The sequence below is a fragment of the Syngnathus acus genome, chromosome 13 (assembly GCF_901709675.1).
Source record: "Syngnathus acus chromosome 13, fSynAcu1.2, whole genome shotgun sequence".
Taxonomy (NCBI): domain Eukaryota; kingdom Metazoa; phylum Chordata; class Actinopteri; order Syngnathiformes; family Syngnathidae; genus Syngnathus; species Syngnathus acus.
Window position 1 is genome coordinate 15,719,362 of NC_051098.1, and position 18,140 is coordinate 15,737,501.

General features: G+C 46.1%; 1 protein-coding gene and 1 long non-coding RNA gene across 2 annotated transcripts; one reads left to right on the plus strand and one right to left on the minus strand.

Annotated features, from left to right (window-relative positions):
- The first annotated feature begins 505 nt into the window (after positions 1 to 505).
- Positions 506 to 10,575, plus strand: LOC119132313. The gene is made up of 2 exons (XR_005099841.1): positions 506 to 1,239; positions 9,102 to 10,575. It is a non-coding gene; the product is annotated as an uncharacterized LOC119132313 (long non-coding RNA).
- On the minus strand, positions 2,999 to 17,274 carry map3k10 (mitogen-activated protein kinase kinase kinase 10). The gene is made up of 11 exons (XM_037267462.1): positions 14,963 to 17,274; positions 6,847 to 7,027; positions 6,631 to 6,779; positions 5,906 to 6,081; positions 5,593 to 5,839; positions 5,386 to 5,508; positions 5,144 to 5,282; positions 4,943 to 5,055; positions 4,566 to 4,873; positions 3,653 to 4,181; positions 2,999 to 3,582 (listed from the first exon to the last, which is right to left on the minus strand). Exons 1-11 carry the CDS (start codon positions 15,825 to 15,827, stop codon positions 3,200 to 3,202), a joined length of 3,213 nt encoding a protein of 1,070 aa, XP_037123357.1. The 5' UTR covers positions 15,828 to 17,274; the 3' UTR covers positions 2,999 to 3,199.
- Positions 17,275 to 18,140: the final 866 nt, after the last annotated feature.

Consider the following 18,140-nt stretch of genomic DNA (forward strand, 5'->3'; position numbering starts at 1 on the left):
CGAGGAAAGAATTTATTTCTGGCTAATAGACACCTAAGTGTGTCACCGTGTCACACGATGCTACCAGGAGATTGCCGTGATGCACTGGAGGGCCGAGCGAAGCAAGAAGTGGGTCATCAGATGCCTACTTTAAAACAATGCCAGCGTTCTTTGAAAGGATGCAAGCCTTGAGGCCAGCGTTAATGCTGCCGTGTCTTTTGTGGCCCCAAAGGAGACAGAACAACAAACAATCGCGTCGTCATGACCGCCTTGCTCGACATGACTGTCTCCCGTGGCGCTCCCGTGCCACGACGACGCTGTTTGGGTACGTTTTTGTTTGTCCTCAGGTTTCCTGGGATGTTCTCCTGCAACCAGAGTTTGAGCTTGACGGTCTCGTGCTTGGCTTTGACTTGAAGCCGATGGTATGCTTTTATTCTAAATAAAATAACATATAATTAAATATTTATAATAAAATGAAATAAAAAAACAACAACAAAGTTGATAGGGTTTCAAATTAAGCTTTCAAAGTTGGTTGGGTTTCAAAAGAGGGTTATGGTTTCAAAGTAGGGTTCTAAATAAGGGTTAAGGTTTCAAAGTAGGGTTTCAAATCAGGGTTAGGATTGCAATTTAAGACTTCGATCTTGGGTTGGGTTTCAAACTACGATTAAGGTTTCAAAGTACGGTGTCAAATTAGTGTGAGTGCTTTAAAGTAGGGTTGGCGTGTGTGTTTGTGTGTTTGTGTGTTGCCCCTTCCGTCTTTCTCTCCATCCATTGCACAATCATCCCTCTTCTCTTTGTACCCTTTTCTTTTCATTGTAGTCCAGTTTAATAACGTCACCATGGCAGTGAGACGGTTGCTAGGCAACTGGCCGGCGTCTAGAAGGACGTTTGATTGGTCGTCGCTGTATGAGCCATGTTTTGCGTTGATGTAATTTACCTCCATGCCACTAGAGGTCTCTCATGCATTTTCATGCGTGGTACGAGGAAGAATATTAAAACCAGCGGTCAACTTGAACACGGTATGGGACTTGTCAAATGCCTGGAAACTACCAGAACTCTCCGTCACCTTATTTTCGTACATCTTAACTCCCTTATCAGCCACAGAAATGGACTATATAGGGTTTATAAACGGCTTCATTTGGATTCATTGTGGATTATTGTTCGTGGCGTTCGTTTGGCAGTTCCAGGTGTGAGGAGAGCAAACGTTTGGGGTTGCTTAAAACCGGAGCGGCATCAGCTACACACAAATGCTGGATTGAGGTATGTTTTTTGTGTTTTTTTTTCGAATGGCCGTTGTTTATTGGTGTGCACACATTCACAAAATTCAATGGTAAGACTCACGTGCGTCTAAAAAAAAATTCGTTTTGCTCGCCGAGATTAGTGGAACACTGCGAACGCCGGTGCATCTAAAATTAATTTTAATCGGTTGATACGAACTGTCTCGGGTGATTGTTAATCTTTCTTCTTCTTTTTGTGTTTGCGGGCTTCATTGCCAAGACAATTTACCTTTTTGAAGAGGCAGAACGCCAACTTAAAGTGACAGAACTTGGTGAAAGTGCAGATGTAAAATATAAGACTGAAAAAAAACGTGTGGTTAAATTAACACTAAAGGCATTGCTGGAAAAAATAAGCACGCTACAAAAACAAATAGTCTCAATATGGCAAACTGAATAACATAAAATAACCTATTGTGAAATTGATGGGTTCAAAGTAGGATCAGGGTGCTATTTTAGGGTTTAAAGCCATTGTTAAGGTCGTTTCTAGACTGAACCTCCACAAAGCGCTTCGTTGAGGTGTAGATTGCAAAACATGACATCATAGCACACACTGCTGCCACCTAGACGACATTATGTGGTACTGCACTTTATATAACAAGTCATGCAAACATTAGGTACAACAGATCCATTTATGAATGACACTGAATCATCATTCTTACTACCTTTTATTCATCTCACAACCAAGCATTCATTACATGACACTTTTGAGTTCTCATTTTTCACACCTGCCTTCATGTTGTATTCACAAAGATGTACAGGGGGAAAAAAAAGCATTGTAACAATAATTATTTCCGATAATAACAATTAATTTAATCATAATAAATACTCATGAGCACAAGGAGGTCACACCCACGCACGCACGCACACACACACACATACACACTTACTCACTTATTTGCACAGTAGTGTAACAAGTCCAAAGTGATTTGTCAGCTGCAAGTGGCCCACAAACAAGACTCCTAAAGTGCCACTGGGACTGAGACAGTACTGAGGGGGATACCGAGGGCGGGTTGGATGCGTGTCGTGGGGGTTTAAAGCGGACTTGTGAGGTTAACGTTGCATGTTGTCTTTGTTTAAAAGTCATGATGAATCCATGCTGAGGCGGTGGATAGAGGAAAAGGTTAAGCCATGCCACCAAAGCCAGCTCAAGACTCATTTTGACAAAATGGAGAAGGATGGTGGATGTAAATGGTCAAAAAGGCAGCGTGTTTGAATATAGTCGTTGAAGTTGTACATATACAAAAGTCAATTTAAGAGGTGTGTTTTTTAAAGAGGAAAATTAGGGGAAAATGAAATAAGTTCAATTGTTCATGTGGACATGATCTCATTTTAGCTATTCATTTTTATCATGAAATTATTTTTTAATTAGATTTTTCTCATGGTTAATACAGACCCCTAATAATATTTGGATGTTTTGATTGTAAAATTTAGACTCCTTCCACTCTTAATATTCCAACTTTACTCCTGTAAAATGCTATTTTTCCCCCCCCCTAGTAATATTATTATGCAATTTTCTCTCTTGTAACCTTCCAATAAGTACTGAATAAGCTTCAGAACTCCAAAATCATTAGATTTGGACGAAAACTAAAATTTAAGTAAAAATATTAGGTGTGCTTAAAATGACAAATCAGCCCACTCTTATTCTGAGTGGCTCAATGTTGTCGAGCTTTGTTGACCTCCAATAGTAGAGTGAACTGGCTTTTCACAACTTTGCATGACATGAGGGGAAGCAATTTTTTTGGTTCATGATACAACAAGTCTACTGGTGGGAATGTTGAAAGCAGGTGAGTTCACCTGTTGACGGAATGAATGGATTTTTGAGGCGTTTCTGTGGTGGTCGGGTTTGTCGGGAGAATCTGGGTGGGCGCTCTTCGTACCTTAGTAGAAGGAATGGTTTCCAGTAAGTGTCATCGTTGCTGGATTGCCGTGCAGAAAGCGGGCTGCTATGTGTACTGTTGCCCGCAAAGGGCAGCGGGCTGAATCTTCCCGCACAGAGGTACCGTGTGGTCCAAACTTTGCCCCTCCACGTCCGTGTCCATCAAGTTGGGCCGCGTGGCGCCGTTGTCGCCGTCCCCCGATCCCGGGGGTTCCACGCAGCCGGCGTTGAAGTTTCCGGACAGCGAGCCCAGCTTCCACGGGTCGCCCCGTGCCCGGGCCGGAGCTGGCCGGGGACGGCCGGCGAACTCCAGTGTTTTGGGTCGCTCCAGGGGGCTGATGAGACAGAGGGGAGCCGGAACGGGGGGAGCGGGGGCCTTTCGACGCTGGGGCTGAGGGAAGATGGCCGAGGGGTCCGGCAGGCGAGGGACGTCCAGGGAGTCCAGCGCACCTGCGACGTCCGACGGGATACAGTATATTAATTGAAAGAAAAAGAAAAAAAAGTGAAGTGAGTTAGTTACCTTTGGATACTCTGATGACGGGTTCCCCCGCCAGAGGGGGCATGGGCATGCTTCCATCAGACGGCGTCCTGCGGTGGACAAAAGTCTGCGCCCGTGGTCGTATGGCTCCGTCAGACGGCGTACGTCTGTGTCCCCTATTGAACGCCATGGCGGCCGACACGTGGGTGGGCGTGAGCGACTGGTTGGGCTCCTTCTTGAAACTCTCTGTCCGCAAGTCCAACAGCGGGTTGAGGGAGGGGCCCGTCGGGGGCGGGGCTTGCATTCTGCCCGGCGTCAACGGGTAGTCGTCCGCGTCGGAAGGTAGGAGGGACTTGGTGGAGTTGCAGTCGGACAGCGAGGACAAGGAGAGCAGCGTGACGGACGGGGAAGGGTCCAGGGAGGGCAACGTGGAATCGTGATGGCGGGAGAGGGACAAGGAGAGGTTTCTGCTGGGGGGCGACGTGCTGCGACGGAAACGTCCCGTGCGCTGGAAAAGACTTTCCTTCTTCTTCCTCTGCTCCTCTTTTATGTCCTGCTCGTCCTGGAGCACCTAACGAGGACGACGACACGGCTTTGTCACTTTCGAAATAGTTGTCGCTCATAATGCTCCCGTACAAGCGCGTACAAGACAATCAAAAATGTATAGAAAAAGTCTACACACCCCTACTCAATTGACAGATTTGAGTGATATTTAAAAATACACCAAGATAAGTCATTTCAAAACTTTTTCACCATTATTGTGACCTGTGTAACCTGTACAATGTAAAGGAGAAAAAAAAAAGTTAAAAATGAACTGAAGTCATGCGGTTGCATAAGTGTGCACACCTCGTTACAACTGTGGCTGTTTTTTTAAGGTCAGGAAAAACTGGCATTTGAAAAAGGGGTGTGTAGACTTTTTATATCCATTTTATGTGTGCAGTTTATGTAGCCTTACCTGCAGTCTGCCCAGCTGCATCAGGTCTTGGCCCAAGCCCACCGAGGCCAGCAGCGAGGCACAACCCAACAGCAGCATGTCGCTCTTCTTCCTCTGGCCGCAACGTCTTAGAGAGTCCTGGTGGCTCAGCGCCGCCGCCATTCCCACGGAACCCTGAGTGGAGCTGGCGCCTGACGAGCCCACCGTAGCGGTTGCCGTGCCGGACCCCGGGGTGCTCCACAAAGACCCCGAGTCGTCTGCAGCCCCGTTGCTGCTGGTCTCGGAGGGCTGCAGGGAGCCCGGCGACTCCTCCGACTCGCAGCACTCCTCTGGGGGACAAAATGGAGGATGGGCAGGTTGATTGAGAGCATTTTGGTTTAAACTCAAACACGACTCACCCATCTCACTGAGACTGGAGAAGCCCACCGTCATGGGTGCGTGCTTGGGGGACTTTCCCAGGTTCGGGGCACTGGATGACCACACTTTGCCACCCTCGCTCAGCGATTTCAGTCTGAGGAATGGATGGATAGATGCAAAAAATAAATAGCGATATCAATTGTTCCATTTCAAGATACTGGCCAAGGCTTAAGTCCGCTTACTTGTCCTCGCCCCCGACCCTCTCCCTCTGATGGGTCGAGCTGGGCCCCCACGTTCGTCCTTTCTTCTTGCCGGCCGCCATATCTTCCTTCTTGCACACTGTGCTGCGGCCCCACGTCTTGCTGCCGTCGCTTGGCGTCACTGTCAAACATTTCAACAGCCACCATCATTTACAAAATGTGCAAAGGAGGAGGTCAAACTAGTTGAGGTGGCACTGCTCCATATGATATCAGTAGAGTCTCACGTCGTATGGCTCGAAGGCGAGGAATAACGCCCGGGCTGGCGGGAGGTGTGGTGATTTCGCTGCCCTGCATCTTCCTCTTGTCCACGCTGGGCGACGCCTGCACCGTGATCTTGTGCTCGAAGCCTTTAGGCACATTGACATACATTATATCAGAAATAGATCCGAAACATAGTTGTCTGACTGGGTGCAATACTTGTTTGCACTCACCAGAGGGCAGGCTGATGCTGTTGCCGTCTCTGCTCAGCTTGAGCAGCCTGCTCTTCTTGAAGTGTCCCTTCCTCTTTTTCACGCTGGGCTTCTCCTGGTACATTTGGTGGATGATGATGTTGAGCTCACGCTCCACGATGTCGATCTCGCGCTCGGCCAGCTCCTGCTCTCGCCTCCTCAGCTGCTCCTCCTGCTCTCGTTGCTCCTCGGCCGCCCGGGCCAGCGCCTCCTCCCAAGACCTCAGCTCCTGGGGAGAGACGTGAATGATTTTTTTTTTTCTTCTCCACACCCCTTCCTGCCTTCAGGCACCTACCTTCTCTTTGGCCCGCAGCTCGTCAAACATCTGCTGGATCTCCAGCCTCCAGTCTTCCTGCAAGGAGTGGAAGGACTCCAGGGGCATTTGGAACATGGCCGACTGCTCGATGGCCAGCAGCCGCCGGTGGATGCTGGTGAAGGAGGGCCTGCTGTGGGGGATCGGGCTCCAGCACTCTGGGGGACAAAACAAGCAATCTCCGGTTACAACAACAACCCAAAACATACCAGCAACCTCTGAATGGCTCAAAACAAAAACTTTATTATTATTTTTCTACTGGTGAGTGTAGAAGCGGGACAAAAAAAAAAACGATAGTTTGTATTCCAGGAATGAGGTGAAGTGGAAGAGCGTGGACATATGGCGTCCATTCCGAGCCAAACGCAGTTGATAGAAGGGCACACGACACGACTGTCATCACACCTTCACGTTGCTGCTGCTGCTGCTATCAGTCCAACGCCTCACTGAAGTCACACTGACCCACTGAACGTGACATTAAAGGATGAGCATGGATGAGATTAAGATAAGGATGAAAAAAGATTTAGTAGCTTGACGCTTTGAGTAAAGCCCTTTCTGTTTTTTGGAGACATGCAACATGGCTTGAAGCAATCCGTTGAGATGATTGTGCACGCTCGAACCGCTTTTGGCCAGACAGCAGCAATATTGATTTAATTGAATGTATCTTCAACCCATTAAATCAGCTATAGTGGTGAGGTGGTCCAGCTTACCTGCTAGGAGCTGAGCGAAAGGTTCGGGGCACGTGGAAGGGACGGGAAGTGTTAGCTTGTTCATGGCCACGCCGTAAGCTACGGCTAGCGCGTCTATTTCTCTGTAGGGAACCTCGCCGGTGAGCAGCTCCCACAGCAGCACCCCAAAACTGTGACACACACACACACAGAGCTTGAATGTGACGCACAAAGAGGAAGAAGGAGTGCAGCACCTACCTCCAAACATCGCTGCTCTTGGAGAAGAGGGAGAGCTTGATGACTTCGGGCGCCATCCAGGCGTACGTGCCCGCCGCGCTCATCTTGGTGGTCTGGTGCCACTCTCGCGCCAGGCCGAAGTCGGTGATCTTCAGGGTCTTCACGCTCAGGTCGTCACGCTCCATCGGCTCCAGAATGAGGACTGAAAAACGCACAAGACACTTAAAATATGACACAAATAACTCAAATATGCTGACTCACTATTTTTCCTTTTTTTTACTGTGACGCTCATTTAAAAAATACACAATGGAATAATTGTCCAACGCTGATGCTATTCATTAGCCCGTTTATGGTGTTTTGCATTGTTTGTTAGCATTAAGCTAAATAGATTCTGAATGTATAGCTGTGGTTGTACAAAAAATATGCGACAAATAATTAATTGCGTGCCAAAAAAACAGCTGTTTTTTCAAAGCACCACTGTATTACAGTTATTTAAAATATTTAATTAAAACAACAGCAACAAATCTATTATTGTTTTTGTACTTTCCAAAAAATTGCTGACACTGCACAGTCACCACAGCAGCACTCATGTGTTTGCATTCTGCAGCTCTTCCCCTCATCCCTCCCCGCCGCATACTGTACGGACTTCCTCCTTTATTTCCGCGTGCGAGCCGGCTATGGAAATATTTGGAGTGTACACACTTTGCAAGTACTGGGAGGCAGGTGGAGTCTGACTTCTCACTCTCACTCTTATCTGCAGGCTTATGCAAAGGGTGGCGGAGCCTCTCAGGCACAAACACACACAAATAGCCGCGTTTTTGTTGACATGCACATAACCCTCGTCAATACACACAGCAAAAGCCTTTACCTGTAAAAGGTGTGCCTCTCTGTCCACAAACTCTCGGAGGAACCTGTTCCACTTTTTCCACAGTCAATCCATTGGCCGATTGCGACTCATGAAAAGTTAGGCCGCATGACAAATAAATGGATGACATTGTGCATTTGACTGATACTTTCAAAGTGTCATTCGTTTTAGCACTTGTATTCAATTTTGTACAGTGTGGAGATGAAAACTATTCCATTAATGGCTTTTAAAAAAAAATATATATATATATATGTTTGAGAGGGACTGATACAAAAACAAACTGTCAAAATAATTTCGCAATGTCATAATTCATCGTCATCGTCTGTCATAATTAAAAACACGTAAACCCATCAGCTTTCCTTTAGCTTCTTGAAAATTCTGTTAAGCGCTAAAATTTCTAAGAATCTTATATAAATAATTGGAATTTTTCTGTCACTTAAAGTTTGCAGTGTCATTGTTTGCTCAACTAAAAGGATTCAGTCTTCATGCAGTTTATGTGCGTGTGAAAGAAAGACGTGTCAAACCACTTTACGTGTTGTTTTGGCTCAAGTGCTGTGTTATCAATTTGTTGTTATGGTAATAAGGGCGGAGGTCACGCTTGCTAAATGTCACTACAAGAAAACAAAACAAAAGCAATCATCTAAAATTACACATGCAGTAAAATGTTTTATTAAATTACTGTATACATTGACAAAAAAATATGATATGATAATAAATTAAAATAAATATATAAAAATATGATAAACCGTTTGTGCAACTTGTGCTGTGCGCGCTTTGGCCACCAGGTGGCAGCAACACATGCATACGTATATACAGCACACAAAGAAGACAACCGCTCAGTAAGCTGCAACAATTGTTTACTGTCAGCTGAATTGCTGTTTGGGAATGCATCACTGTGATTTCCTTTAGCATTAGACACTTGACATTAGAATTAAAAAATGGAACGCCAAGATGATTTCACCGAGCTATGAAGCCGAAAAGATCCAATACAGCATAATATTCTGGTAGCCGAGTGTAGATAAATATTTTCGTCCCACCACATGAACATTTTTAACCAGGAACGTAAGCAAATAGTTATATTTAGCAGTATGGTTGCCATGGTGCCAAGTCAGCGACTCAACAAGTTTGTGTATCACCTCCCACTGCCACCTCCAACACTTTGCTCCATTTGACCACATTCCACTCCAATAACATCTCTTTTGACATGCTGAAGTCAAATGTGTTACAATGCAACCGGAAGCATCTAAACATGGCCAATAGTGCCTAAAATTGTTTTATTCTGTTTTTATATTTCTATATTTGTTTGATGGAAAATCAAGTGGCCAAGAACAATTTTTTTGGGGGGTTGGCTGGAACGAATGAATGGCATTTCATTGGGTAAATCTTTATCATCTGCCTTCCCTCCCTCTAGTCTGCAAGAAGACAAGGAAGCAAAAGTGTTGGTGTCTTGATGGTGGCGATGAAGAGGCCGGCTGGAGAAAACAAGGCCAAGGAAGGCGGGCGAGATATTGCAGCTGCGAAACTGGGGCAGAAAAAAAGGTAAGAAAGAAATGGACGTTTGGGCAGAGACGCGACATGCACGAGCAGGAAGGAGGATAGAAGGATGGGATGAAAAGATGCGGAGGTAAAGAGGACAAATGACTGGAGGCAGAGCTTTTGTCCCTCTGCTGGCAGCACATCGTGTCTTTGTGTCTCAATGACTCCCGCTACTTTTATGCTCCTGCCTTTTTTCAATTAGAGTTCAAGCCCACTCACGCATCAAGCAAGAAATATGCCCTTGATAAGAATATCAAATAAATAATAATACAATAAATTAATATAACTTATCATTTAAAATGGCAATGTTAATGAGCAAAAAACATTTATTTTTTTAGCACGTATTGTATATTTTGTTATTTTCTTTCTTGTGTTGTTATTGGGCTGTTCTCATAATTCCCGCTGCACCCAGAGCGACACGGCCGAATGCAGACTTCAGAAATGGAGCATGGCAAAACAAATAGTCAGCATCTCCACCAATGGGCTGCAATAGGAAAACATTGACCCTGTCATAGCTTTTGAGGCTCCACATACAATTTATTGTTTAACATGGCCCAGTTGATTCTAACCCCCAACCTTGAATGTGCAACATTCACGCAGTATTGTCATGACATCTTGTACTACTTCCAGTTAAAGCCTTTACGAGCATCTTGCGGGTCTCTTCCCATACAGCGAGTGTTACTGATACTCCAGTTTGGCTGGACCAGCACCAGGCGCCGAGGCTCGGCTCCAAAGCGCCGTCGCCGTAGCACACTCTTACCCTGCAGTCATTCACTTTGTCTGCACACAAACGCAGCTGCCAAGTTTGTGTGACATGACCGCCCACCTCTTTTGGGAAACTTGGAGCTTTTAAATGCAGAGGCTTCTTCTTGGCTCTTGGAGTGATGGAGTGTGTGGTATGGGAGTGGGGGGGGAGGGGGACGTCACTTTGAATTGAATCCGTTTAGCTTAAGCTACTCTCAATACAGAGTATGACAGATTGAGCCAGTGAGAACTTGAGTTGAGCCATTTTTGTCAGTTTTGAGTGCATGAATAAGGGATGGGCAACTGGTGGCCCCTGGCCGACATGCGGGCCCGACCGCACTCTGAGTAGCCCCTTGATCGTTTTTAATAAACAAAAGAAAACATGTTCTTTACATTTTCTTTTTGATTTGATTTTACTTGTATTTTATTTACTCTTTTTTTTTTTTTTGCTCAAAAAGGTTTTCAAACACTAGTTTACGCTGACTGATATTTGACGTTAACCTCTTAAATTGAAGATGGATGAAAATGTCATTGCCATTTACTGACATAAAACCCTCAAATATGATTGCAGTAATAAAACTTTCAATGATTCTCCTATAAAAAAAGATTGAGCCCACTCTCAGTAGCTCAATTGCTATCCAAGTGCCCCCATGCGTGTGGCTAAAGTCTCAGTGGGCCAGCGGGATGCCCGGCACCCGCTCCGTTTGGCCTGAGTCGACACTCGCCGTGCCAGGCTGCTGGCAAACAACAACAATGACCTTCTAATAGAAGAGTAAACATACTAATAGGCCAGGAGGTACAACAGAGGGGGAAACTCGGAGTCTTCACCGAGGCAATCTAGCAGTACCACTCATGTCCTTTTAAAATGTCAGGAATTGTCTGAGCTAGGATTCGGATTATTATGTATTTCGACTAGTGAGTGTCGGAGACGATTGGATATAAATTTGGCCAAGTTTCGCTTTTTCTATTACAATGTTTTTAATATGGTGAGCAAGGCCCTCGTATTAATATGCACATTGGCGTGCCAAAAATGGAGCATGAGAATGTGTGTCAGAAATCTTGCAGGTCCACAGGGAGTCTGGTCTGCAATGCAGTAAGTAGAGTGAAAGAGGCGGCGGGGGGGTTGTTGGTTGATTGGTTGGTTGGTTCCAATCAACTTATTGACCAGTGGGGAAAATAGTCGCAGTTGTTGTGTGCGCACGCAATTGTGTATTGTGTTGGGATCGTGTGCACTTGAGGCTAATGACTGGTGTCAGTGTCAGTGTGACTACAAGGCGATTGAAACATCTGTTCAAAGCCTGCTTGTGTTCACACAGCAACAAACAGGACAAAGTGCAAGCACATCATTTCTGAAACTCTGATATGAGGCCAACGTGGCACCAATACTAATGCAGCAATTTTCGGGAAACATGCAAAATGCTCAATCTGATTATTTATTTATTTATATAGATATATTTTTATTCCCTTATTGCAGCATTAAGAACCCTTGACAAAAATTGACTGCTTCATTTTCTTATTCTTCATGTTAGGTCCATGACAATGATCAATTGACAAACTAAGCATGCTTCATCCTCCTTTTTTTTTTTTCTTCCTTCTATACAATTCCTTACCATGCTATGTGTCCCTCATTATGGCCTGTGGCATGTTTCACAATGTTACCCTACACAAAAGTCAAACTGGTGTTATACATGTCCCCATAGCTGCATTCATCCATCCATCCATCCTTCCATCCATCTCTTCAATCCCATTCGAGCCTCCAGGGGTTTTCAACATTCCTGCTTTGCTCCTTGCTTGCTTGCCTGCATCCATGCCTCCACTCTCTCATTCCCTGCCTCAAGTTGCCCGTGGCTGCTCCTTCCTCCTCCTCCTCCTCCTCCCCTGCAGTGACTTCTCTGCCACTGTGAGCCATGCTCTCTTTCTGTCTTGGGCTGCTGCGGTGTGAGAATGGGGTCATTGTTGCTCTCTGGCGATGTGTACATGTGTTTGTGCTGTATGTGTGTGTGTGTGTGTGGTATGGAGAGTGTGGGCTCCAGCGCCAGCGTGTCCTGCTGCCCGACCTCCATGCACACACAAGGCCACATATTCAATGCACTGTACTGGATAAGAGCAGAGAATACACAGAGTGTTTTCTAATTGTTCCGTAATCCACGAGGACAGTGATACGATGTTAACGGTATCTTATTCCCGAAAAACTGCTCGCCCTTCACACTCGTCTAACTTAGTCACCATGTCACCGTCCAGCACTCTCGGAGGGATTAGCCGGCCACCCCTCTAATCCTTTTCCTCAACAGTCCCGTTTTTCTTTATTCTCACAGCCACGTTGCATTATAAAGGCTAATATCTCGCCTCGCTAATCTGATTAGCAGCTAATAAAACACTTACTGGAACTGTTGCTACCCATGTTAAGCACTATTAATCGAAAAACAGAAGCGGGCGTTTGTGTTTTTGCTCCCGATGAAACGAGACTAAAAGAGAGAGTTGACGAGCCTGCCTGGGGACATGAGGGCTCCCTCTATTCAGATGAGTGTTGACTATGTAAACACGGCTCCCATTTGAAGCGGTAAGAACAGCATGTAATGTCAGCCTCGCTCACGCGTCCGGCCTCATGCGAGCGAGCGTGCATACACGCACTTTTGAAACAATTGGTAGAACAAGTGTTGCTCCATCATAACAGCTTTTTTAATGGTCCGTGCAATTATTAGGTAACATTTGATGAGTATCGTAAAAGCAATATGACGATACGGGTGGGGCACACAAAAACAGACATGAATTGGACATTTTGATGAATATTTCAAGTTCATCCAGCCACTTGACCTTGATTTGAGCTAACATTCCAATCGACTCTTAAAAGGAGGAAACATTATAGGACAGCTAAGAGGCGAATGATTGAGTGTTTTTGAAGGCAGTGAATGTTGCAGGGTTTGTTCAAGGTCGCAAATGTTTGTCAATAATTTTAGTCATTTTTTTCGGTGATGTCCCAGATGCATCCTTCAAATTTTAACATTCTTAATTAAAGGAACATTTCATAGTATGATGAAGCTCTCTGACATGATGAGTAAACTGTATTAGTGTGTAGCAATGACAAGATGGCCACTTTATGCAATCTAGTGGGACCGGTGCCCTACGTGGTTAAGAAACCTGAGGCTGATGCGGGAGCAGGGCGACAGGTAAACCATGACCACGAGGCCAACGAGTGGCCCGCTCACAAACGTGATGTGACATCACTCGAAAAGAGGTCATGGTAATCAGATTATCCCCCGGCCAGACGATACAAAAGTACACTGGCGTGACTTGTAAACTACAAGCGGATCATTTTAGAGTCAATCTTACTTGTGAGCCAAAAATAAAACTCCGTTGTGAAAAAAACAAAACAGTTTTGGCTTTTGATGACTTCTTTCAAGAAGCCTGGAAGAAGGACCAAGGAAAGTTTGAGGAGAGACTCTGGGGACGCTCACCCGTGCCAAGTGGTGGATGGTTTGAAGAGGACACCTGAGAGCGCTGCACCCGCACAATGAGCTGAGGTGTAACCCAAAACGGAGATGAACCACTGTTTACCCCCCTGCTCTCCCCTTCTCTTGTTCTTTCCCGTCACTCGCATCACTCACGCTTTATAACCTCCTTGCATGCGCTCCATGGACCCCAGAACACTTAAGCTTCACAGTACACATATTTATGTATTAATTGTATTCATTTTAATAATTTTTATTTTATTCTTTTTATTGATTTAAAATATATTAAATTATTATATTATATTAGGATCCTGAACTCTCTCCCCCCTTCTGCGTAGCGTCCTGTCCTTTTGCGCTCTATTCTGACTGTCTGCTGTATGCACACTTGCTCCATTTTTGCTCCTCTTATTTATTATGTTATTTGTTTATTTATTATTTATTCATCACTCTTATTTATTCATTGTTTGTGCCTTCTTGTTTTTATTTTTTTGTGTTGTTTACTTGTATGTATATTGTGTACTATGTCTTGTCACCGTGGGATAGTGGGAACGTCATTTCGATTTCTTTGCGTGTCTTGCCATGTGAAGAAATTGACAATAAAGCAGACTTTGACTTAACAGATTTTCCACGGCGGGGTATTAAGAGCGGGTTCGAGACTTGACTAAAACAGAGCAGCATTTTGGTTATTTACAAGGAGACAATAGCCTAAATTAGGGCATTGACATTTAACGGAGCGGCCGATAGAGGCTAGAAGCTGCATGACTCAGTGGCACGTCATGTATAATCGTATCCCATGGTCACATTTGGTCACATTTATCGTTATCGGAGCCACCTATGGGAAAGTAAAGACATTTCGATGATCTTTCCTGCAGATCAGCAATGTAATTGTTTACACTACTCTTTAAGCGTCTCGCCCTTTTAAAAAAAAGATCCCTCCTGCACTCTCCTCTCCATCCCCCACCATCAAGCACGTCAGAGGAAATCAACGCACGCCGCCGTCCACATCTCCCATGCGCTTCCACACGTTGACGCTTTTTGTGCCATTTGTGCGATGCGCTAACAACTGCGTCTTTAAAACAGCAAGTAGCACAAAGGACCAAAAATAGCACAGTGAGTTGCAGAGCAGAATTGCTCTCCTTGCGTACGGACGGGGAGGAGAAGGAGCAAGAGGAGGAGCAGATGGGTGATGGCGGGAGAACTTGGCCAAAGGAGACCAATTTGACAGAATTTAGACTTCCCGGCATTTACGCGATATGACATGATGCAATATTAATTGTGTCGTAATATCAAGGTCAGCGAGTGCATAATGGATCGTGTGTTTCAGTGTAGTTCCTCGGGGTCAATATGCGTCTGTGCCGCTGTTGTGACCACAGAGTGAACATTAAGACGGCAAACACGTCACTAGGACAGGAAATCAATACAGCCAGATTGGTTGTATTGTTGAAGATGGAAATGCAAATTGCTCTTCCTATTGCTCCCTCCCATTTCCCGACTCTTTAAAGTTCTTCAAAGTCATTAAGAATACAAAGAGATGGGTACTCACTATTACTGGACTTGAGGTCTCTGTGGATGATGGGTACAAACGCCTGGTTGTGAAGGTAGTCCATCCCCGTCGCAATTTGCACAGCCCAGTTCACCAGCACCCTCGGGGGCACCTTCTTTCCAGCCAAGGCTCGGTTGAGGGCCCCGCCTCTGGCGTATTCCATGACCAAGCACAGATTGGGCTCCCGCAAGCAGACCCCGCGCAGGGCGATGATGTTAGGGTGCCGGAGCATCCAGAAGAGTCTGGCCTCCTGGCGGACGCTCTCCGCTGTCACGCTGATGTCTTCATCTGGGTCTTGCCTGGCAGCCTTGACCGCAACTTCGTCCCCTTGCCAAATCCCTTTGTAGACCTTCCCAAAACCACCCGCTCCGATAACCTCCTCCAGGAGCAGTTCGGAAAAGTCCACCTCCAAAGGGCACTCGCCCACATCCACTGTGAGCTGCTGGTAGTTTGGAGCGTCCCCCTTTGTCACATAGTTACTGGGAAAGATACCCACCTTATCCTGGATCTTACCCGTCCACCAACCCTCATCGCCGGAAACTTTAGAGTCTTTGGAGAGAACTTCCAAGAGGTCCCCGCGCCTCAGGGTCAACTCCTCGTCTGCCGTGGCCTCGTAATCAAACACCGCCGTCCAGTAAGGGTTGAGCGCCGTGCAGTCGCGGTGAGACTCCGGGGAGCCGAAGGATGAGTTCCAGCTACTGCCGTTCTCCACTTGCATGACCGGGGCAGGGCACATGAGGGGTGGCGGGGTCATGGAGGATGCCGTGGAAGGGATGAGACACGGGGGAGGTGGGGAGCAGCAGCCCCCACAGCTGCTGCAGGAGAGGGGGGCCGCCATGTTGCTCACTCTGCCGTACGGGTTCATGGACACTCTGTCAACTCGGGCACAGTACACACCGCAGGCCCATCAACGAGGCGTCCGAGACCACCAGTAGCGGGCGGGAGTCAGCGGATTAAGGAACCGGGAGTGCCGTGCCCCCATTCCCGCATCTTGATGAAACAGATAACCTTTCCGCTCGTGGTTGTGCAACAAGCGCGTATTCCCAGAAGGGTCAGGTCATTCAGGTACAATGGACGTGAGGTCAAACTCCAAAAGCATGAGAGTATCCCCGCTTCCCGATGGACATTGAATGGTGTAAAAACTGCACGTGTGCACCGTGTTGGCTTCTTAAGGCATATCCCGTATCCTTTTTAAAACACTGGCTTGCCACTTCTTACATTACAATGATCTTTAATACGCTAAGTGTTCATGTAGATCGACATTAGAAGACAAATAGGGCTCCATGCTGTTTTCCATGAATTGTGAGAATCCACTGTCACTGGAATATGCTTGCGGGGGGACTCACTGTGGTTAGACTACCAGTAAAAATGACAGACCCTGACAGAGCCGAGTGCAATCCTCCGAGTGGGGGTCCTCATTATCCAGTGTAGATGCTCCTCCCCCGTCAGCCATCTCCATGAACATGGGCTTGCGCGGCATGGGTGGCTGAATGGATGGATCTCTATTCTGTGCCCTACATCCCAAAAGTCCGGTCCGGACTAAATCCTGCTGCTCAAACGAACCCCGGACAGACTCCATCAATCGGGGGTCCGATCATATTAATTAATTCAATCCGTAGCCGGAAAGCAGGTCAGTGTGAACACCACAAACCCAGGAATGATGGCGAATGGACGTCTCATTTTTGTGTTAGCTTATCCATCAGTGAAGGAGAAGGAGTCTGTAAATGTCTGGGGGGGGGGGGGGGGGGGGGATTTCTTAAAGATAGACAGACACTACCACAGGATGAAGAAATAATTGATCAGCATCAACCATAAGATGCACCATAAATGAAGGCCACGTTCCATCATATAATAGTGATTTAGGCCACATCCGAATAGTTCACGATGATAAATATTCACCGTAACCCGACCTGCACCGTGGGCATAGCAACATCCATCGACTTGTTATGGGCGTGAGGCTGCATCCACACAAGCCTGCGTGAAGTCCCTTGTCTTGCCAATCATCCAGATGTCCAAAAAAGCTCCATCGGTATTTCGACACATCGAGCTGTCAAAAACACCGGGCGAATCACTCCGCGTCTGAACAAATCCACCCCGGCTGACGTGCACTTGGCTCAGGGCACAATTGTCCGGCCTGTCGCTGACCCACGGAGCAAAGAGCTGTCGGGGGGGCCAGTTTGTGTGCATATATCCCATGAAGAGTGGAGAGTATCCGGGAAGACACAGCGCGGTGGAGGACGCCTTTGGTCTGTTGGAACCGGAGCGACACACTGAGCGGCCGCCGCCGCCGCTGGTGGTGGTGGCGATGACGTCCCGTTGCACTCTGGGTAATGTAGTCTCAAAGCCTCTGTCGCTGACCTACATCAATGTGGCAGCTCATGAATCATTAACGTGGGCGCAATACCATAATAACGGATTATTGACAATTACCTCGGCAGTTTGCTTTCATTGTACAAACAGAACGTCTCGATATTGCAATTTTAATAGCATAATGCACGAATCAAAGCCCGGTGATTTATTTTAAAGACGTATGAATGTCAAAGATTCTAAGATACATGACCTATACGTATAGTGCCACGTCGGCCATTAGTTGAAAATGGATGGATGCATATTGCAATCTTCACTTTAGCATAACGAAAGCTAATCATCTTATTTATACACAGTGTTAGACCAACAGTATTAACTGAGTAATTTACGCTGTATTTAATATTTTTGCACAACACTGACATCTGCTGTCTATAGAGTGTAGTACAATCACACGCATGTCTATGACGCACTAATATTGTGGGAAAGTAAAACCGAAATGTGAAAAATTGAAGAAAAAGACGGCGTATGTATTTTTTTTAATGTATTGAGTTGTTGACCAATATGGTGCTGATGTAAAAATGTTTTTCAAACGCTACGGTGTATCAATAGAATTGCCTAAGGGTACAGAAACGCTTGGCCGGGCGCTCTGCCTTGCAACCAGAGGGTGCCGCTGTTGACCCACGATAGGACATTAGAAATAAGCGATCAATTAGCGTGATTAATTCATCGAGCGTTTCCTTCATGTCAATCGTAAATATGAAATACACCCTGTTACTCTTACGCTGAAAATCACCGATGATGCACAAAATGTAACATTTCCACTACCTATTTTCCAGACTGCTATTTACTGTCCACTTTGCGTCGCAAGCCC